At 38.8% G+C, this 23,553-nt stretch overlaps 1 protein-coding gene across 10 annotated transcripts in view; it reads right to left on the reverse strand.

The window, feature by feature from the left end:
* Positions 1-23,553, reverse strand: part of TRIM33 (tripartite motif containing 33) — a 144,935-nt gene that overhangs the window by 71,839 nt on the left and 49,543 nt on the right. For all 10 annotated transcript variants that reach the window (XR_015160752.1, XR_015160753.1, XR_015160751.1 and 7 more), the window contains 3 exons: positions 10,243-10,361; positions 9,679-9,823; positions 9,383-9,515 (listed from right to left, as the gene is read on the reverse strand). Coding sequence is in view for 5 of the 10 variants with exons in the window: in XM_086391980.1 (XP_086248106.1) it covers positions 9,383-9,515; positions 9,679-9,823; positions 10,243-10,361 (397 nt within the window). In the remaining 5 variants the exon portion in view is untranslated. The remainder of the gene's footprint in view (positions 1-9,382; positions 9,516-9,678; positions 9,824-10,242; positions 10,362-23,553) is intronic.

Consider the following 23,553-nt stretch of genomic DNA (forward strand, 5'->3'; position numbering starts at 1 on the left):
ATTGTTGATATTTCTCCCATCAAACTTGATTTCAGCTTGTGATACAGTCCAGCATTTGAAATGATGAACTCTGCATGTAAGTTAAATAAGCAAGGTAACAACGTACAGCCTTGCTGTACTCCTTTCCCAATTTTGAACCCATCGCTGTTCCATGTTCAGTTTCTTAGTCTATTGTCATGTCATTGCTCAGTTGCTAAGTTGCATCTGACTCTTTTGTGATCCCATGGACTGCAGCCTGTCAGGCTCCTCTGTCCATGCGATTTCCCAGGCAAGAATACTGGAGTGGATTGCCATTTCTTTCTCCAGGGAATTTTCCCATCCCAGGGATCGAACCCGTGTCTCCTGCTTTGCACGCAAATTCTTTACCACTGAGCCACCTGGGAAGCATAGTGAAGAATAGTGAAATGTAAAAGTTCACTACTGGCAATCTGGAATCAAGTTGGGTACGTGAACATCCCATAGTTTAGTATGCAGATTTACACTTTAATTTCCTCAATTATAGCCAAGTACCTCATCCAGACCCTCCATCTACACCTATCATCCCCAAGTCCAGAGCCTCTGATTTTACTTATCCAGAGAATAAGCCTAACTTTTGTGATGCCTATCACCTCCAGATTCTGAGCCACCATAGACTTCTGGGAAATAAATCAAGCGGCTTCCTTTATACCTTATTTGCATGATCCTGGGTTGTATTTCACTCAACTCTACTAGGTCAATTATCAGATCCAAAAATATTCAATCCATTTCCCTTGTTTTGAAAAATTAACTGAAATGTTCAATGGTGTCTCTTATTTCATTCTTGTCTTTTATATAAGTCTATACTTTTTTTTAATGAATTAGAATCTTTTTTTCTTGTTTTAAACTTTTAGCTGTGCAGGATTTTTGTTGCTGCACTTGGGTTTTCTCTGGTTGCAGTGCTCAGGCTTCTCTTGTTGCAGACCACAGGATGTAGAGTGCATTGGCTCAGTATTTATGGCACATGGGCCCAGTTGCTCCGGCATGTGGAATCTTCCCACATCAGGGATCAAACCAGTGTTTCCTGCATTGCAAGGTGAATTCTTAAACAGTGAACCGCCAGGGAAGCCCTAGACATTTTTCATACTCGTATACTGTGAACAGAATTACTAGAGAGAGGAGAAATAACCCCACGGTTTAGCTAGAAACTATGCAGTACTTTGAGATAAAAAAATTTCATAAAATTCTATAGATGCAGGGTTTCCCTTGTGGCTCAGTGATTAAAAAAAAAAAAATCCACCTGCCAATGCAGGAGACATGGGTTTGATCCCTGATCCAGGAAGATCCTACATGCCACAGAACAACTAAGCCCATGAGCCACAACTATTGAGCCTGTGCTGTCTGGGAATCACAACTACTGACACCTTTGCATCTTACTCTGAAACGAGAAGCCAACACAATGAGAAACCCGTGCCCTGTACCTACAGAGTAGTCCCCATTTGCCACAACTAGAGAAAAGCCACTGCAGCAACAAAAACCCAGCACAGTCAAAAACAAATAAATATAAACAATAATTTAAAAAAATTCTATAGATGCTTTCCTTTTTTGAAACAATGAGACTGTTAAGAAAACCAAAAATCTCAAGAAAGTGCTTTTAGAAAAAATAAGGAATTCCATGCTGGTCTGGTGGTTAGAACTCTGTGCTTTCACTGCCGAGGGCCCAGGTTCAGCCTCTGGTTAGGGAACTCCAAAAAGCCTGGCAGCATGACCAAAAACAAAATATAACAATGGTCAGACTGCTACTGAGCCCTTACTGTGTTAAGCACTTCATGGGTACAATTCTCAATTCAAACCTCACACCCACTTTAGGGTGGTACTACTAAATTTTCTCCATGTGAAAGATACACACTCGTGCACATACATACCAGAGTTCACCATCTGTATCACTATACTATGTAGCAGTCACCTTTAAAAGAATGGGCAGGTAAGAGGGGACTAAAAAATATAAATATAGAATATGTAATTCAGTGTGGTAAAGAATCTGCCTGTCAATGCAGGAGATGTAAGTGACACGGGTTCAATCCCTGAGTCAGGAAGATTCCCTGGAGGAGAAAATGGCAACCCACACCAGTGTTCTTGCTTGGAGAATTCCAGGGACAGAGGAGCCTTGCAGGCTACAGTCCATAAGGCCAGAAACAATTGGACGTGACTGAGTACATATGTAAGTCAGTCATGATTCTTGGAATGAGGCTAAAGTTTGATCAAGAAAAAATTCACATCTTTCTTATAAAATCAAGATTCATCATGCTAAGTCACTTCAGTCATGTCCGACTCAAGCTTAGTAAAGAACAAAAACAAAAGAGAACTGTAAGAATTAGAGTATTTCTTTTAAAATATAATAAATTATTTAAAAAATTAGATTGCTAAAATGACCAATGACTCAAATCTATGGCTATGCTAATAAAATCTTTTATGGTCTATTTCTAAGGAAATACATTTTTAAATCTCTACTAGATGGTGGGATTTTCTAAGAAAATATGTACCATCACAATTACATCAGTGAATCAAGAAGAGATGGGAAACCCAATTTGATTAATAAGCATCTGAGAAACTGAGCCCCTTGAACTAGCCCTAAAGGCCTTAAGTCCAGACATGGAAACGGAGTAGATAAGTTGGAATCAAAGTGTTAAAAAAGGCAAGATACCAAAGTGAACTGGCTTTAAGAAATAGTTCTTGAAACAGACTCTGTATGATTTCAATACCTTTAGACCATGGAATTTCTGCACCATGCTTTACATCCCTAGATATGTTTCAGTGTCTTCTGGTTTACAGTCTATGGGAACTTGAATAGAATTTGTATCCTGCTGTTGTGTGAAAACTGTATAAATTTTAATTATGTTGAATTGGTTCATGGTGCTTTTCAGGTCTACTACACCCTTCTACTTTTCTGTCTATTCATTCTAATTTTTGAGAGTTTGATATTAAAACTCCAACTAAAAATCTTAATTTATCTACCTGAAAAAATAATTATATATAGTTGAACTATATGTAACTTTTTACATACAGTTTTTCCCTTGTGGCTCAGATGGTAAAGAGTCTGCCTGCAATGCAGGAGACCCAAGGTCGATCCCTGGGTCAGGAAGATCCCCTGGAGGAGGAAATGGCAACCCACTTCAGTATTCCTGCCTGGAAAAATCCCATGGACGGTAGAGACTAGTAGGCTACAGTCCATAGGGCCGCAAAGAGTCAGACACGACTGAGCAACTTCACTTTCACTTTCACATGTAACTTTGTTCTGTATTTTCCAAGTCTTTTGCAAATGTGTTACCATATACTTTCATAATTTAAAGAAATAAAAAGAAACATCAATAAAAGAAATAGTTCTACTGACAGTGTTCTGTACGTTAAGAAAAGCAAACCATTAAGAGTATAAATAGGAGATAACAGATTCTAAGAATTTAACTTTGCCCAAAGAGAGGTCTGGCCTTTGCCCTCAGCAGCTGGAAGGGCATCTCTAAGCCCTTGAAATGTACTGCCTGACAAAAGTACTTTTGTTTCAATTTGGGGCCTTAAGGCCACATGCTAATGATATGATTTATTGTAGGGTCTTCAGCTCAACCCCAGGAAGGGCTGGAGACAGGTCAATTACATGGACAGTAAACGCCATCTGTATCTACATGACAGAATTCCAATAAAAATCCTGGACGCCAAGACTCATGCAAGCCTCCTTGGTGGGCAATATTCCCTTCATGCTGTCACACATCATTGCTAGGAGTTAATTACATTAAGAATTTCACTGAGAAAAGACAACTGGAAATCCTACATTTAGAACTCTCCTAGACTCTGCCCCATGCCTTTTCCTTGGATGATTTTAATCTATATCCTTTCACTGTAATAAATGTTAGCTGTAAATATATAGCTTTCAGTGAGTTGTAACAAATTATTAAATATGAGGGTAGTCTTGGGAAATTCTGAACTTGGAACTGGTGCCAGAGTGAGAATGAATAAGATAAATTTTATTTAGAACTGTGAATGGTTTGGGGGGATCACCCCAAATTCTACAGTTGGTATCAGAAGTAAGAGAGGATCTGTGAATTGTCCTCTAACTTCATAGTTAACATCAAAAGTGGGATTCACTAGAATGACATTGACTCACTGAAACTTGTGGTAGGGAAGAAGGAGGAAAAGATGACAAGGGTTATGAACCTTTGATTCTTGGATGACTATCTACTCAATGATAGTATGTAACTGCAGCTGTGGTTATCAGAGGTAAAAGTTACCAACAGAACTTAGAAACTAGATCCAACTCCCTAGGAGCTAACTCACTGGATAAACAAGGAAATGCAAACTAATAAGAAATAAGGTAATTAAACAATTCCTTGGATATTGTCATCTGTACTAGCTAAAATGAAGAGTGTGTTGGGACAGATCCTGACACTCACTGGGCAAAGCTTAGATTGCAGCCAGGCTGAGCTACAGCCACTAGCCTAAGGGCCATTCCAAATGGAAAAATTACACTGGGAAAACAGGCAGCACCTCTACGACTTCCAATAACAATGTAGTCCAGGTTGAGGAAAGACAAAATCAAGAAACTAATGAAATCAGAGTGTAAAATGCTAAGGAATTATTTCATTTTGTGGGTAGACATTGTATGCTTCATGAAAATACCTTTATGAAAATACTGTGAGAGTGACAACACTTAGAGGCAGTATTGTTGATTTTGAATGCTGCAGAATAGAAGAGCAATGTCTGAGCTGATGTGGGACCCACCACTCATTGCTGAACCACCACAGATGGTTATCCAAAATCTCTATTACACAGCAGGTCATTCCCGAGGGGACAGCTAGCTTAGTGGACTGTCAAGTATTTTTACCCTCAGACAGGTCATTGTCCTTCTCCTATAAATGCCAACTAGAACTTCTCAGAACTGATTGACATGCCTCTTATTCAAGCCATGTGAGATTAGCATTATGAAGATCAGGATATTCGTCTACTGAGCATGCCTCTTACTAAAGTCAAGGTAAATAATACAGTTGAGGGGGACCCTTATACATGGGTACCCCCATGTAATTTTTCTGCTGCAAAACCTAGCAATAATCTGAGGTGCCATATCAGATTTATTGTCTCAGCTTTATGGGCCTTACAGATGCTGAGAAAACGGGTGATTCACAAGAACACAGGAAAAGACAAACAAGAGAATCAAGGGATTTATCCCAAAAGGATGAAAAATTTTAGATGGCTGTTTAAAAATGGGGAGGGGGGAAGATATGAATAAAGCAAACAATGACGGGGTTGAAACAAAGGACTTAAATGCAGCACTCTAGGGGGTTGGGAGGACCAATGGGAGCTACTGCTGGTCCTCAATGTTAAAAGGCATTAAACAACTCTGTTATATTCACCCTAGTATGAAGAAATGTTAAAAGCTGGAGGAAGAAATGTTAAAAGCTGGAAAAGATGACAATGAGAACCTGACCTTGTACTCCCTGGAGCAACTATTCCATGGACTAATCAAATTGAGAACTGAAGGAGAGGCCAGGGTCTTCTGGCTCAAAGTCCAGCTGGAAAACACAAGGTAATATGCATTTGTGTGGGTAAAATAGCCTGGCGTTGGATAAAAGACATTTCTGGGACTCCCTGACATAGGAGCCTAATGTGCTATGATTCTAAAACCTGCTGAAGTCATAATGGATGTTAAGGTTAGACTGGAAAGAGAGGGATGGTTGACAGCATTAAAGTGAAAGTCTGTGTGAAAGCTGGAACATACTGATATGAACAAACTATGTGAAATAGTTTTATCTCTCCTTTATATGATTAGTACAATGGGTATTACTGATACTGTCTAATATAGTAAAACACAAGACATACATTTTCACCTTAAGGCAAGTCTTGATTAGACATGCTAAATGGGAACAATTAAAACTGTCCAAGTCCACAGAAGTTGTCGACTTGTGACAGTAGAGGATACCTAATGGATAAAAAGAATTTATGACTTTAATGACAAATGAGAAGCTGCTATGCTCTCATTTGTACCAATGAATTCTTTGTACAATAACCATGTGCACCCTGTGAAAAAATAAATGGTTCATCCAGTTAACAGTAGACTATTTAAAGCTTGAACTCAATAATGCCACCACAGCATCAGCAGTCCTTGATATGGTTTGAACAACAGAAAAAATATATACAGCAGACTTAATAATAAGTGGCATTCAGGGACTGAACATGCAAAAAAAATTTTCCCTCTAACTCTGAAGAAAAGCCAAATGCAGTTTTTCATGTGGAAAGGCCCTAATTTATGTTTATTCTTAGGGATAAGCTAGGTAGGAGCCACCTTTATCATTCCACAGGCAAAAAAATAAATAGCTTCTGCCACCTACATTCCTAGAACTAAACAAGTAGCGCCAATATTTGGTTGGTATATTTGAATTTTAAAGAATATATACTCCACATCTGGGAATTTTACCAATACAACCACCCAAAAGAAAATTATATTTGAATGAGGGCCTGAACTATGTGTGAACAGCAAAAAGCAGTCTTTCTCTTGATGCTTACGGACCCTGTGATCCACAACTAGATGTGATTTTGGAAGTGTCAGCAACACATACGAAGATCGAAACACACGGCAAAAACCTCTGAGTGCCACTCAGCAGAGATCCAGGATTTTGGACCAGAAAATTTCTGGATGCCATGGTAAAACACATGCTATTTAAGAGAAAATAACTAGTTTGCCACTGGGCACTGAGGTTGACACTGTGACTGAAGGGCATAACATAACCATGAAACCTGAAATACCCCTTATGTCTTGAGTGACAGGAGAAAACGAATAAGGAAGGCAGAGTCCAGAAGTGTTCCACAAAAACAGAGATGGTTTGTGCAGGAACATGCAACCAAGAGGATGCAAAGAAATATTCTATCATATTTATGAGCAGGTGAAAGTGAAAGTGTTAAGTCACTCAGTTGTGTTCGACTCTTTTGATACCCCATGGAACTGTAGCCTGCCAGGCTCCTCTGTCCATGGGATTCTCCAGGCAATAATACTGGAGCGGATTGCCATTTCTTTCTCCAGGGGAGCTTCCTGACCCAGGGATCGAACCAAGGTCTCCTGCATTTTAGGCAGATTATTTATTGTCTGAGTCACTATACTCTCTTTCCCTCTAAACATGACTTTGGAACTACCAAAGGAACTGCTGAATGCTATGATCACATAGGTGGTACTCTAAAAACAGCTATTAGCTAACAAAGAGCTGTGTGGTTTATGGATGGTGGTTCCAAAGTGTACAGAAAGCAATCTGTTTAGAAGGGTACCACTTTAACTGAAGAATGTAATAATGAATCATATCAATGAGCTGGCCTGCATGCTGTTATCCCCTGTGTATGCGTTTTTACTGAACCCTGAAGTTGGTATGACAAAAGAGGTGGTCTTGAGGACTGTTTCTGAACTTTGTGCAGATGATAAGGAAACAGTCTGGTAAGACTCGCTGCTGCTAAGTCACTTCAGTCATGTCCAACTCTGTGCGACCCCATAGACGGCAGCCCACCAGGCTCCCCCGTCCCTGGGATTCTCCAGGCAAGAACACTGGAGTGGGTTGCCATTTCCTTCTCCAATGCATGAAAGTGAAAAGTGAAAGTGAAGGCGCTCAGTCGTGTCCGACTCTTAGCGACCCCATGGACTGCAGCTCACCAGGCTCCTCCGTCCATGGGATTTTCCAAGCAAGAGTACTGGAGTGGGGTGCCATTGATAAGTGCTATATCCTGAACACTTTAGGCTCTGTGAGGTACACGGAAGGGTGTTTTTAAAGTGGCTGGGGTAGGTGAGGCACATGTCAGCCAAATGGTACTGGCAGCAGTACAGACAGAGCGAATCTGACGGGAAAACTCAAAGCAAGGACGCTGGCTGTGAACGAGCTGCGACAGGAGCCAAGGCTTCAAGCCCAATGCCATTGGCTCTGCCACAGTTCACCCAGGAAATCCAAAGTGTGAAAGAACTAAAGAAAAGGCAGGAACATTCAAGAGGCAACTGGGACTTCGATATAATGGTAAAGGAAAGTGGTGACGGAAAAGGAAGGATGAATTACCGTGAAACTTTGAGGTGTCGATGAAGCTATTCTTTCACAGGAAAAAGAATGCTGTGTTCCTATTATTTTTGCTTTACACCATCAATTTAAAAAGTCAAAAGAAGTCTAAAAGCTCAAAAACCTGACAGCAGCTATGAGAAAGTAATTTAATGTCTTACTTAGATTTATTACAAAACAAGGATTAGATCTGGACCCAAAGTGAAGGCATCTACAAAATTAGTCACCTCCAATAAAACAATAGCTAATTTGTAGGTAAGATGAAACACTTTGTAACAAAGGATATGAAAGTTTAAAGTAGCATTTCTACCCAAATGGGCTGTAGAACAGTGAAAGGTGTCTTGAAAAAGGAAACAGAGCATTACCTGTATGAGATCAAGTTTGAAAGATTCCACACACTGTATTCTATATTCTGAATATCACATGGGAGAAAGTGAGCAAATGAGCTAAAACAGATCTGGACTCCAACTGACTATGTTCAAGTCTTAGCTCTACCACTTACAGGGACACGCTGTATACATTATTAAAGCTTTCTGTGAGTAGACTTGAACACTTTGAAATAGCTGAGATGTCAGTACCAACACTTCATGGGCGGTTGGTATGAATTAAACATGTGGCATTCAGAAAAGTGCCCAACACAAACTATGGATGCAATACTTGTTAGCGAATAGGATTCATGTATCCTCTCTTTAAGAGAACTTTAAAAATTCCAATGGCTCTAACAAATTAAAAGCTCTAAAACATCCTAGAGTTAAACATTTAAGTGTGGTTAATTGAACTTAACAACTAACTAGAAATTTCAGTAGTTTCCAGAACAGTTCTGATGTGACAGGCTGGTGGTAAGTGAACATTATTGCATTCTGAGGGTAAAAGGGTTGAAATACAAAGCTATATTTTAATGAATTAGTAACTATGCTACTTGGATGTTTATAAATCCCCAGTTTTTCTACAAACTAAATCTGACATGAAATCAGTATATTTACATGCTTTGATGCTAAAATGGCTATCAGTCATACACATGAAAATACTACCTTTTAACATGACAGGCCAAAGCCCATAACCCTGTGATAAATACCACAGAACACTTGAAAAAAAAAAGTGAGTTTGAACCAGAGGGATTGTATATGAAGAAATAATATAACTCTTACTATTGCAACCCAAATCCACGTACTAATTAATACATTTTCAATAAATATCCATAAGACAATTAGATATGAATATAGAAACCATTAAATATTTTACCAAAAAATGTATCTTGCTCTAAGACATAAAACACACAAAAAATATCTGTTTTAGGAAAAATAATTCTATAAGAACTTTTAATAATATTTCTTGATAAGCAATAATGACTTCTGTACCTATGTTCTTTGTGTTCCAATAGCTGACAGTCTCTACATGTCAGTCTATCACACGTTTCACAGAAAAGTTTCAACTGTTCTTGTTTGTGAACAGGGCAGAAAACAGGGCGCTGACCAGATGCTCCAACAGACTCTGCAGTAAAATAAAACATATATTTTAAAACTAAACACCATTTTTGTCTGACTTCATAAATTCTTACCGATAATGGTATCAAAAGCTTGTAAAGTTAAGTACAAATGCTACAGGGGCAAAAGAGAGAGATGAGTAGTAATCATTAAAACTGCTTCTCTCTTACCTGAGACATCTTCTTTCTTCCTGATCAAGTGATCCTTAGTGAATTTTACTCTTTGATGTGCTTCAATGCATGTCTTACATAGCCATTCTCCACACTCGACACAAAAGCCAACTGCACTCGCATTGTCTTCACAACTAGTACATACCTAAAAGAGGAAAGAAATGCTAACCTACATTAAATTTACAAACGATAGATCCACAAAATAAACAAGTAAACTTTTCTACCTTACTCTCAAATATACTAATTCACTGTACCTAGAATAAAATCATCTTGCTATCCATTTCTCTTCAACAAAATCCTTTCCTTCCAGATCAAACATTCACGTGGGTAAAAATCTAAGTCTCAGAACATAAAATCGACACAAGCTTTGAATTTTTAAGTGATAACTTTTAATCTCTTTTAGCCAGGTCTGAGGGTGCAGAATAAAGATACTCTTCATTTTCAAATTTAAAGACGAAACTAGGGCATAACTATCCTAATTTATGTAACAATTCAGGCATGTTTTCTTACAATGTACATTCTGATAATGAAGAAAGTAATATAAAGAAAAATTGAGAAGCATACCTGTTCTGATTTCTCATCAGAACTGCTAGGGGTTTCAGATGTATCTTTCACAAAATAATTATCCACAAGGTCTATTTGTCTGCATTCTTGGCGGCATACTGGGCACCGTATTACACCAACTACAACACAAAACAACAACATTAAGAAATATTTTCAGGAAAAAATAAGGAAATTATACACGATGCCTATATGTGAACTACTCATTCATATATCATAGATAAGAAAAAAGAAATGAGTGTTAAGAGCTGGGTAAAATGTTATTCCACTGAGTTATTTCATTGGGGGAAAATAACACCCATTAGGGAGGATAAAATAAGCATTAATATGCAAATAAAAAAGATTTAAGCTGCTTCTTCATTACAACATGTGGTTGGTACTAATGGCACCGAAAGATATCCAGATCCTAATCACTGGAAAACTGTATGCCTTTATATGGCAAAGGAGATTTTGCGAGTGTAACTAAATTAAAGCTCCTGCGATGGCAACACTGTCCTGGATTCTCTGATAGGCTCTAAAATGTCATCAGTTTCAGTTCAATCGTTCAGTCATGTCTGACTCTTTGCAACCCCTTGGATCACAGCAGGACAGGCCTCCTGTCCATCACCAACTCCTGAGGTTTACCCAATTCATGTCTATTGAGTAGGTGATATCATCCAACCATCTCATCCTCCATCGCCCCTTCTGCTCCTGCCTTCAGTCTTTCCCAGCATCATGGTCTTTTCCAGTCAGTCAGCTCTTTGCATCACGTGGCCAAAGTACTGGAGTTTCAGCTTCAACATCAATCCTTCCATTGAAGACTCAGGATTGATCTCCTTTAAGATGGACTGTACCAGTAACGCTGAAAAAGGTGAACTTGAACAGTTCTATAAAGACCTACAAGACCTTTTGGAACTAACACCCAAAAAAGATGTCTTTTTCATTATAGGGGACTGGAATGCAAAAGTAGGAAGTCAAGAAACACCTGGAGTAACAAGCAAATTTGGCCTTGGAATACGGAATGAAGCACAGCAAAGGCTAATAGAGTTTTGCCAAGAAAACACACTGGTCATAGCAAACACCCTCTTCCAACAACACAAGAGAAGACTCTACACATGGACATCACCAGATGGTCAACACCGAAATCAGACTGATTATATTCTTTGCAGCCAAAGATGGAGAAGCTCTATACAGTCAGCAAAAACAAGACAGGGAACTGACTGTGGCTCAGATCATGAACTGCTTATTACCAAATTCAGACTTAAATTGGAGAAAGTACGGAAAACCACTAGACCATTCAGGTATGACCTAAATCAAATCCCTATGATTATACAGTGGAAGTGAAAATAGATTTAAGTGACTACATCTGATAGAGTGCTTGATGAACTATGGACGGAGGTTCATGACACTGTACAGGAGACAGGGATCAAGACCATCCCCATGGAAAATAAATGCAAAAAAAGCAAGATGGCTGTTTAAGGAGGCCTTACAAATTGCTGTAAAAAAAAAAGCAAAAAGCAAAGGAAAAAAGGAAAGAAATAAGCATCTGAATGCAGAGTTCCAAAGAATAGCAAGGAGATAAGAAAGCCTTCCTCAGCGATCAATGCAAGGAAATAGAGGAAAACAACAGAATGGGAAAGACTAGAGATCTCTTCAAAAAAATTAGAGATACCAAGGGAACATTTCATGCAAAGATGGGCTCGATAAAGGACAGAAGTGGTATGGACCTAACAGAAGCAGAAGATATTAAGTAGAGGTGGCAAGAATACACAGAAGAACTGTACAAAAAAGATCTTCATGACCCAGATAATCACGATGGTGTGATCACTGACCTAGAGCCAGACATCCTGGAATGTGAAGTCAAGTGGGCCTTAGAAAGCATCACTATAAACAAAGCTACTGAAGGTGATGGAATTCCAATTGAGCTATTTGAAATCCTAAAAGAAGATGAGGCTGTGAGTGCTGCACTTAATATGTCCCCAAATTTGGAAAATTCAGCAGTCAATTCAGCAGTGGTCCCAGGACTGCAAAAGATCAGTTTTCATTCCAATCCCAAAGAAACGCAATGCCAAACAATGATCAAAATACCGCACGATGGCACTCATCTCAATGCTAGCAAAGTAATGCTCAAAATTCTCCAAACCAGGCTTCAGCCAATACATGAACAGTGAATTTCCAAATGTTCAAGCCGGTTTTAGAAAAGGCAGAGGAACCAGAGATCAAACTGCCAACATTTGCTGGATCATCGAAAAAGGAAGACAGTTCCAGAAAAACATCTATTTCTGCTTTATTGACTATGCCAAACTTTTGACTGCGTGGATCACAATAAACTGTGGAAAATTCTTCAAGAGATGGGAATACCAGACCACCTGACCTACCTCTTGAGAAACCTATATGCAGGTGAGGAAGCAACAATTAGAACTGGACATGGAACGACAGACTGGTTCCAAATAGGAAAAGGAGTATGTGAAGGCTGTATATTGTCACCCTGCTTATTTAACTTCTATGCAGAAGAAACGTTGGGCTGGAAGAAGCACAAGCTGGAATCAAGATTGCCGGGAGAAATATCAATAACCTCAGATATGCAGATGACACCACCCTTATGGCAGAAAGTGAAGAGGAACTAAAAAGCCTCTTGATGAAGGTGAAAGAGGAGAGTGAAAAAGTTGGCTTAAAACTCAACATTCAGAAAACTAAGATCATGGCATCTGGTCCCATCACACTTCATGGGAAATAGATGGGGAAACAATGGAAACAGTGTTAGACTTTATTTTGGGGGGCTCCAAAATCACTACAGACGGTGACTGCAGCCATGAAATTAAAAGATGCTAACTCCTTGGAAGGAAAGTTATGACCAACCTAGATAGCATATTCAAAAGTAGAGACGTTACTTTGCCAACAAAGGTCCGTCTAGTCAAGGCTATGGTTTTTCCAGTGGTCATGTATGGATGTGAGAGTTGGACTGTGAAGAAGGCTGAGCGCCGAAGAATTGATGCTTTTGAACTGTGATGTTGGAGAAGATTCTTGAGAGTCCCTTGGTCTGCAAGGAGATCCAACCAGTCCATTCTGAAGGAGATCAGTCCTGCCTGGGTGTTCATTGGAAGGACTAAAGTTGAAACTCCAATACTTTGGCCATCTCATGCGAAGAGTTGACTCATTGGAAAAGACCCTGATGCTGGGAGGGACTGGGGGCAGGAGAAAAAGGGGACGACAGAGGATGAGATGGCTGGATGGCATCACCAAATCGATGGACATGAGTTTGGGTGAAATCCAGGAGTTGGTGATAGACATGGAGGCCTGGGGTGCTGCGGTTCATGGGGTCGCAAAGAGTCGGACACGAATGAGTGACTGAACTCAACTGAACTGAAGACGGACTGCTTGGCTCTCCTTGCAGTCTAAGGGACTCTCAAGAATCTTCTCCAACACCACAGTTCAAAAGCATCAATTCTTTGGCACTAGGCTTTCTTTATAGTCCAACTCTCACATCCATACATGACTACTGCAAAAACCATAGCCTTGACTAGATAGAACTTTGTTGGCAAAGTAATGTCTCTGCTTTTGAATATGCTATCTAGGTTGGTCATAACTTTCCTTCCAAGGAGTAAGCGTCTTTTAATTTCATGGCTGCAGTCACCATCTGCAGTGATTTTGGAGCCCCAAAAATAAAGTCAGCCACTGTTTCCACTCTTTCCCCATCTATTTGTCATGAAGTGATGGGACTAGAGGCCATGATCTTTGCTTTCTGAATGCTGAGCTTTAAGCCAATTTTTTCAGTCTCCTCTTTCACCTTCATCAAGAGGCTTTTTAGTTCCCCTTCACTTTCTGCCATAAGTGTGGTGTCATCTGCATATCTGAGGTTACTGATATTTCTCCTGGCAATCTTGATTCCAGCTTGTTCTTCTTCCAGCCCAACGTTTCTCATGATGTACTCTGCATAGAAGTTAAATAAGCAGGGTGACAGTATACAGCCTTGGCGTACTCCTTTTCCTATTTGGAACCAGTCTGTTGTTCCATGTCCAGTTCTAACTGTTGCTTCCTCACCTGCGTACAGGTTTCTCAAGAGGAAGGTCAGGTGGTCTGGTATTCCCATCTCTTTCAGAATTTTCCACAGTTTATTGTGATCCACACAGTCAAAGGTTTGGCACAGTCAATAAAGCAGAAATAGATGTTTTTCTGGAACTCTCTTGCTTTTTCCATGATCCAGCAGATGTTGGCAATTTGATCTCTGGTTCCTCTGCCTTTTCTAAAACCAGCTTGAACATCTGGAAGTTCACGGTTCACGTATTACTGAAGCCTGCTTGAAGAAATTTCAGCAATACTTTGCTAGCATTGAGATGAGTGCACTTGTGTGGTGGTTTGAGCATTCTTTGGCATTACCTTCCTTTGGAATTGGAATGAAAACTGATCTTTTCCAGTCCTTTGACCACTGCTGAGTTTTCCAGATTTGCTGGCATATTGAGTGCAGCACTTTCACAGTATCTTCTTTTAGGATTTGAAATAGCTCAACTGGAATTCCATCACCTCCACTAGCTTTTTTCGTAGTGATGCTTCCTAAGGCCCACTTGGCTTCACATTCCAGGATGTCTGGCTCTAGGTGAGTGATCACGCCATCATGATTATCTGGGTCGTAAAGATCTTTTTTATACTGTTCTTCTGTGTATTCTTGCCACCTCTTCTTAGTATCTTAGGCTTCTTTAGGTCCATACCATTTCTGTCCTTTATTGAGTCCATCTTTGCATGAAATGGTCCCTTGATATCTCTACTATTCTTGAAGAGATCTCTAGTCTTTTCCCCCTCTATTGTTTTCCTCTATTTCTTTGCACTGATCACTGAGGAAGGCTTTCTTCTCTCTCCTTGCTATTCTTGGGAACTCTGCATTCAGATGGGTATATCTTTCCTTTTCTCCTTTGCTTTTCTCTTCTCTTCACAGCTATTTTTAAGGCCTCCTCAGACAGCCATTTTGCTTTTTTGCATTTCTTTTTCTTGGGGATGATCTTGATCCCTGTCTCCTGTACAATGTCACGAACCTCCGTCTACAGTTCATCAGGCACTCTATCAGATTTAATCCCTTGAATCTATTTGTCACTTCCACTGTATAATCGTAAGGAAATTGATTTAGGTCATACCTGAATGGTCTATTGGTTTTCCCCACTTTCTTCAATTTAAGTCTGAATTTGGCAATAAGGAGTTCATAATCTGAGCCACAGTCAGCTCCTGGTCTTCTTTTTGCTGACTGTATAGAGCTCTTCATATTTGGCTGCAGAGAATATAATCAATCTGATTTCATGGCCATCTGGTGATGTCCATGTGTAGTCTTCTCTTGTATTGTTGGAAGAGGGTGTTTGCTATGACCAGTGCATTCTCTTGGCAAAATTCTTGTTAGCCTTTGCCCTGCTTCATTCTGTACTCCAAGGCCAAATTTGCCTGTTACTTCAGGTGTTTCTTGACTTCCCACTTTTGCATTCCAGTCCCATATAATGGAAAGTACATCTTTCTTGGGTGTTAGTTCTAAAAGGTCTTATAATCACAAGTGGTCTAACAAGAAGCAGGCAGGGAAGATTAGACTACAAGAAGAGGAGAAGGCAACTGATAATAAAAACAAAGATTAATGTGCTTTGGAGACACAGACATAAGCCAAGGAATATAGGATGCTTATATAAGCTGAAAAAAGAAAATGGATTCTCTCCTCAGAGCCTCCACAAGGATCAAGACATGCCGACACTTTGACTCTAGTCCAGTAAAACTAACTGCAAACTTTAGCCTTTAAGAACAGTAAGAGAATAAAATGTATGTTGTTCTAAAGACAAGTTTATGGCAATTCTGTTATAGTAGAAATAGAAATACACAATCTTCATCTTATAAATTCTGAGTTGATTAAGAGCGACCTGAATTCATCCTAATGTAAAATGTGGGAAGAAATATATTCTGAGACTTAACATGCCAGTGTTCTAGCATCTATCAGAAGAAACAAACCTGCCAAGGTAAAATGGAAGTTAAAGTTAGTTAAAAATTAGAAAACAGCAGCATAGTCAACACAACAGAGTGACTACTATATATCAGCCACAAAACTGAAAAACACAGAATGACACAATCCTTGCTTTTAAGAAAGGGCTGAAGACTAGTATCTTACAGTTTCTACCATGTACAATTGTAGGAAGCACCACACAAAGACAAGGATATAAACAGTCCAAAGGGTGGTACGTATAGGAGGTATAGCTCAGTGGTAGTGAGGGTTAGGCGGTAGGAAGAAGGAACTAGACACTCTACTTACCACTATGTCTGTCCATGTTTGCACGTTTGTGCGGGGACTCAAATGTGTGTATGTAATCCACTGCCTATTCTTTAAAATTCCTAAGATTAAAATAAGGGAAGAAATCCTGTATGTTGCAACGATAACTTTTTTTTTTTTTTTTAGGAAATTAAAAAGTCTTTGAGCCCTCCATCTTGATTTATGCTTCAGTTATGTGCCACAGTTGCTTTAAAATCTTTGATTATCAGTAGTTTTCCTAATTTAAGAAATAACCCACTTTCATCTGCTTTTTATGTTCAGTTCAGTTCAGTCGCTCAGTCACGTCCCACTCTTTGCGACTCCATGAATCACAGCACGAATCACCCAATGAATCACCTCATGAATCACAGGCCTCCCTGTCCATCACCAACTCCCGGAGTTTACTCAAACTCATGTCCATCGAGTCTGTGAGGCCATCCAGTCATCTCATCCTCTGTCATCCCCTTTCTTCTCCTGCCCCCAATCCCTCCCAGCATCAGGGGCTTTTCCAATGAGTCAACTCTTCGCATGAGGTGGCCAAAGTATTGGAGTTTCAGCTTTAGCATCAGTCCTTCCAGTGAATACCCAGGACTGACCTCCTTTAGGATGGACTGGTTGGATCTCCTTGTAGTCCAAGGGACTCTCAAGAGTCTTCTCCAACACCACAGTTCAAAAGCATCAATTCTTTGGCGCTCAGCTTTCTTCACAGTCCAACTCTCACATCCATACATGACCACTGGAAAAACCATAGCCTCGACTAGACGGACCTTTGTTGGCAAAGTAATGTCTCTGCTTTTGAATATGCTATCTAGGTTGGTCATAACTTTCCTTCCAAGGAGTAACTGTCCTTTAATTTCATGGCTGCAATCAATATCTGTAGTGATTTTGGAGCTCCCAAAAATAAAGTCTGACACTGTTTCCACTGTTTCCCCATCTATCTGCCATGAAGTGATGGGATCTGATGCCATGATCTTAGTTTTCTGAATGTGAGCTTTAAGCCAACTTTTTCACTCTCCTCTTTCATCTTCATCAAGAGGCTTTTTAGTTCCTCTTCACTTTCTGCCATAAGGGTGGTGTCATCTGCATATCTGAGGTTATTGATATTTCTCCCAGCAATCTCGATTCCAGCTTGTGTTTCTTCCAGCCCAACATTTCTCATGATGTACTCTGCATAGAAGTTAAATAAGCAGGGTGACAATATACAGCCTTCACATACTCCTTTTCCTATTTGGAACCAGTCTGTTGTTCCATGTCCAGTTCTAACTGTTGCTTCCTGGCCTGCATACAGGTTTCTCAAGAGGCAGGTCAGGTGGTCTGGTATTCCCATGTCTTTCAGGATTTTCCACAGTTTATTGTGATCCACACAGTCAAAGGTTTTGGTCTAGTCAATAAAGCAGAAATAGATGTTTTTCAATTTGTTAATGGTGTATTACATTGATTGATTTGCGGATATTGAAGAATCCTTGCATCCCTGGGATAAAGTCCACTTGGTCATGGTGTATGATCTTTTTAATGTGTTGTTGGATTCTGATGGCTAGAATTTTGTTTAGGATTTTTGCATCTATATTCATCAGTGATATTGGCCTGTAGTTTTCTTTTTTTGTGGGATCTTTGTCAGGTTTTGGTATTAGGGTGATGGTGGCCTCATAGAATGAGTTTGGAAGTTTACCTTCCTCTGCAATTTTCTGGAAGAGTTTGAGCAGTTTAATCAATGATTATAGTAAAGTTGCAGGATATAAAATCAACACACAGAAATCCCTTGCATTCCTATACACTAATAATGAGAAAACAGAGAAATTAAGGAAACAATTCCATTCACCATTGCAACGAAAAGAATAAAATACTTAGGAATGTATCTACCTAAAGAAACTAAAGACCTATATATAGAAAACTATAAAACACTGGTGAAAGAAATCAAAGAGGACACTAATAGATGGAGAAATATACCATGTTCATGGATTGGAAGAATCAATATAGTGAAAATGAGTATACTACCCAAAGCAATTTATAGATTCAATGCAATCCCTATCAAGCTACCAACCGTATTCTTCACAGAGCTAGAACAAATAATTTCACAATTTGTATGGAAATACAAAAAACCTCGAATAGCCAAAGTGATCTTGAGAAAGAAAAATGGAACTGGAGGAATCAACCTACCTGACTTCAGGCTCTACTACAAAGCCACAGTTATCAAGACAGTATGGTACTGGCACAAAGACAGAAATATAGATCAATGGAACAAAATAGAAAGCCCAGAGATAAATCCACGCACATATGGACACCTTATCTTTGACAAAGGAGGCAAGAATATACAATGGATTAAAGACAATCTCTTTAACAAGTGGTGCTGGGAAATCTGGTCAACCACTTGTAAAAGAATGAAACTAGAACACTTTCTAACACCATATACAAAAATAAACTCAAAATGGATTAAAGATCTCAACGTAAGACCAGAAACTATAAAACTCCTAGAGGAGAACACAGGCAAAACACTCTCTGACATACATCACAGCAGGATCCTCTATGACCCACCTCCCAGAATATTGGAAATAAAAGCAAAAATAAACAAATGGGACCTAATTAAACTTAAAAGCTTCTGCACATCAAAGGAAACTATTAGCAAGGTGAAAAGACAGCCTTCAGAATGGGAGAAAATAATAGCAAATGAAGCAACCGACAAACAACTAATCTCAAAAATATACAAGCAACTCCTACAGCTCAACTCCAGAAAAATAAATGACCCAATCAAAAAATGGGCCAAAGATCTAAATAGACATTTCTCCAAAGAAGACATACAGATGGCTAACAAACACATGAAAAGATACTCAACATCACTCATTATCAGAGAAATGCAAATCAAAACCACTAAGAGATACCATTTCACACCAGTCAGAATGGCTGCAATCCAAAAGTCTACAAATAATAAATGCTGGAGAGGGTGTGGAGAAAAGGGAACCCTCTTACACTGTTGGTGGGAATGCAAACTAGTACAGCCACTATGGAGAACAGTGTGGAGATTCCTTAAAAAACTGGAAATAGAACTGCCTTATGATCCAGCAATCCCACTGCTGGGCATACACACTGAGGAAACCAGAAGGGAAAGAGACACGTGTACCCCAATGTTCATCGCAGCACTGTTTATAATAGCCAGGACATGGAAGCAACCTAGATGCCCATCAGCAGATGAATGGATAAGAAAGCTGTGGTACATATACACAATGGAGTATTACTCAGCCATTAAAAAGAATACATTTGAATCAGTTCTAATGAGGTGCATGAAACTTGAGCCTATTATACAGAGTGAAGTAAGCCAGAAGGAAAAACACCAATACAGTATACTAACGCATATATATGGAATTTAGAAAGATGGTAACGATAACCCTGTATACGAGACAGCAAAAGAGACACTGATGTATAGAACAGGCTTATGGACTCTGTGGGAGAGGGAGAGGGTGGGAAGATTTGGGAGGGGAAAAAAAAAAAAAAAAAAGACCATATGTATTGTACTATGTAGTTTTCCAAAGAGCATTGACAACGTATATATTTCTGTATAACTATTTCCTATAGTATATTAATTGTGCCAGTGGTGTGATATACTTGACTTATGACTGTGAAATCAAAAAAGTTTATATTTAAGTGAATGAGTCTGCTACTATATAATGAAAAAAAAAAAAAGAAATAATGAACAACAACAAAAAAAAAGCTGCTGTTGAGGAAGTCCCACAATGGAATACTACTCAGCCATAAAAAGAATGAAATAATGTCATTTGCAGCAGCATAGATACAACTGGAGATCCTCATATTAAGTGAAGTAAGTCAGAAAAAGAAAGGCAAGTACTGTACTTATATATGGAATCCACAATATGGCACCAATTAACTTATCTAGAAAACAGACTCACAGACATAGAGATCAGACTTGAGGTTGCCAAGGGCGAGTGGGGCTAGAGAAGGAATGATTGGGAGTTTGGAGTTGATAAATGCAATTGAATGGACAGAGTAAAATCCTACTGTATAGCACAGGGAACTACATTCAGTTTCCTGGGATAAACCATAATGGAAAATAATATTAAAAACAATGTGTATATTTTTATAACTGTGTCGCTTTGCTGTACAAAAAGAAATTAGTTATACTTCAATTAAAAGCGAAAAAAAAAAAAAAAAGAAATAGATGTTTTTCTGGAGCTTTCTTGCTTTTTTGATGATCGAGAGGATGTTGGCAATTTGATCTCTGGTTCCTCTGCCTTTTCTAAAACCAGCTTGAACATCAGGAAGTTCACCGTTCACATATTACTGAAGCCTGGCCTGGAGAATTTTGAGCATCACTTTACTAGCATGTGAGATGAGTGCAATTGTGCGGTAGTTGGAGCGTTCTTTGGCATTGCCTTTCTTTGGAATGGGAATAAAAACTGACCTTTTCCAGTCCTGTGGCCACTGCTGAGTTTTCCAAATTTGCTGGCATGTTGAGTGCAGCACTTTCACAGCATCATCTTTCAGGATTTCAAATATCTCAACTGGAATTTCATCACCTCCACTAGCTTTGTTCGTAGTGATGCTTTCTAAGGCCCACTTGACTTCACATTCCAGGATATCTGGCTCTAGGTCAGTGATCACACCATCGTGATTATCTGGGTCGTGAAGCTCTTTTTGTACAGTTCTTCTGTGTATTCTTGCCACCTCTTCTTAATATCTTAATAGCTTTTTACGTTACTGAATCTAAATTCATAAGACAGAGCTCTTTTATCGCAATTTTTTAAATGCTGCAGGTTGCAGCTATTACCACTTCAAAGAAGTCTGAATGAGGAAAAAATTTTCCCTTGTTAAATTAGTTCCTATTTCTGTAGAAATTTCATTTTTAAATCTGTGATAGATGCGCTATCATAATGCAAGTATATAGTTGTTTTTTTTTCCTATCAACTACTCATTGTCATTCAACAATAAAGACATTAAAGATACAGCAAGCTTATAAAGTACTACTTTCTGAAAGAAATAGGAGGCATCTTTATCTTAATATTGTACTTTTGGTTATGCAAACACTTTGATAACAGAAATGTTTATGTCCCCCATAAATCTGGTCAGAAATCAATTTTTATTTTGTTAAGTTAAACAGACTATAGGCAGACGGAGTACTGCGTACAAGTGGTCCAAAGTAAGACAGAAGCCTACAGTAAGAATGCTAGATCTTAAAAAAGAAACTGGGGGTGGGAAGGAGGTGGGTGATGAGTTCAGGGTGGGGGACACATGTGCACCCGTAGCTGATTTATGTCAGTGTATGCCAAAAACCATCACAATATTGTAAAGTAATTATCCTCCAATAATTAAAAAAAAAAAAGGAAACTGGTTTATGAATTTAAAGTTTTGTGCCTTGGTCAAACATTAACATGATGTCACAAATTCCCTGGCAGTCCAGTGGTTCAGAGTCCACACTTTCACAGAAGGGGGCACAGTTTGATCCCTGGTGGGAGAACTGAGATCACTCAAGCTCCCCCACGTTGTCAAAAACTTAAAAAACAAAAGTCCTGTCATTGAAAAATGATGTCTGTGTAGAATGACAAAAATAACCAGTGTTGAATCATGTTATATTTCCTGACATTCAGCATTATCCCAGGTTGCTAAACGTGTGCTTTCCAAGAAATCTGACTTATTATTGTGTTCATTTACTGTCCTACGTGACACTTTTGTCACTGTTAGAGATTCAGTGATTAAAATGGGAAACAGAAGCTTAGGTTATTTTCCTTCTCAAAACTATGTTCCTTGGAGTCACATTATTGCGATGGCTTTCGTGCTCTTGTACACGGAATGTCTTAAGCTGAGTGCAATTTAGAGGATCCTAATTACTTCTTTCAACACTGTGATCTGACCTGTAACAAATGTGTATGCACATTGTTAACAAGTCTATTATAAACCAACTGAATGTACAAATCTTAGTGCTGGTGCTGAAATCTCTTCAGAACAGTCACCATGATATCAAGGTTTGTTTCCACATTTGTAAGCATCGAGTGTCAATCAAAACTGAAGATGAAACACTAACAAATGCTGAGTTCTCAGGCTTTAGGTATACTTCCTCTTTAGGTTTTTTGGTTCTCTATTTTTACCATACTGTTTCATTTAAATTTCCTACACACTAACTTCATATGTGCGACTAAAATAAAACTGCAGTATGTATTTTAAAATGGGTTTAAGACTAGTATTTAATTGTTATAGTTTATACCATGCACAACTTACAAAGACAAGGATATAAACAAAGAGCTGTACATACAGGAAGTATAGTTCAATGGTAGAACATTTGACTGCAAAGAGTTGTACATATACAAACTACAGAAGCCTATATAGTAATTGTAATGGGATGTCATGCTAAAAGGAATATCAGCATTGCAGTAATGTGAATGGGAAAAAAGTGCAATAAGCAGGGGCCATGTGTATATACATACAGCTGACTCATCTTGCTATACAGTAGAAACTAACACAACATTGTAAAGCAACCATGCTACACTTCAAGTTAAAAAATAAATCAAAGTAGGAATATCAGTCTCTCAGCAAACATATATACTTTGCTACACATAATTTTACAATTATACATATGAAACAAAATATTGTGTTTATACTACAAAATGCATACAGAGATCCCCCTCAACAGAAAGGCATAAAACAATTCATGAAAGCAAAGGAAGAAACAGTATGGTTAGGAGAAAGGGAAAAATGAATATAAATATTTTTACATCGAAGATGGCATGAGTTAAAAGTCATTCAAGAAACATATAGCGTAACTACAAAGGAGAAAAGTGTAAGTAGGGAGCAATAATTTCTTACAGTAAGTCTTCACTGAGAAGGTGACAGTTACACATGATCTTGAAGAATCAATTGCACTCACTAATGTGCAAGAAATTGTATACTTGGTTGGTCTGGGTTCATCAAACCCTGCACATTTCTAAGGAAAGCCTTCAATACTAGCCCTTGATGGGCATATGGGAGATGACTTCTGAACTCTTGTAATATTAATTATGCCTGATAAAAGTGCCTCCCCCTCAAAAAAAAAAAAAAGTTTCTGTTTGCCTGAGGCCATCTGCATT

This window comes from Bos grunniens, chromosome 3 (assembly GCF_055505025.1).
Source record: "Bos grunniens cultivar Pamir isolate PY7600 chromosome 3, Bosgru_T2T1.0, whole genome shotgun sequence".
NCBI lineage: Eukaryota > Metazoa > Chordata > Mammalia > Artiodactyla > Bovidae > Bos > Bos grunniens.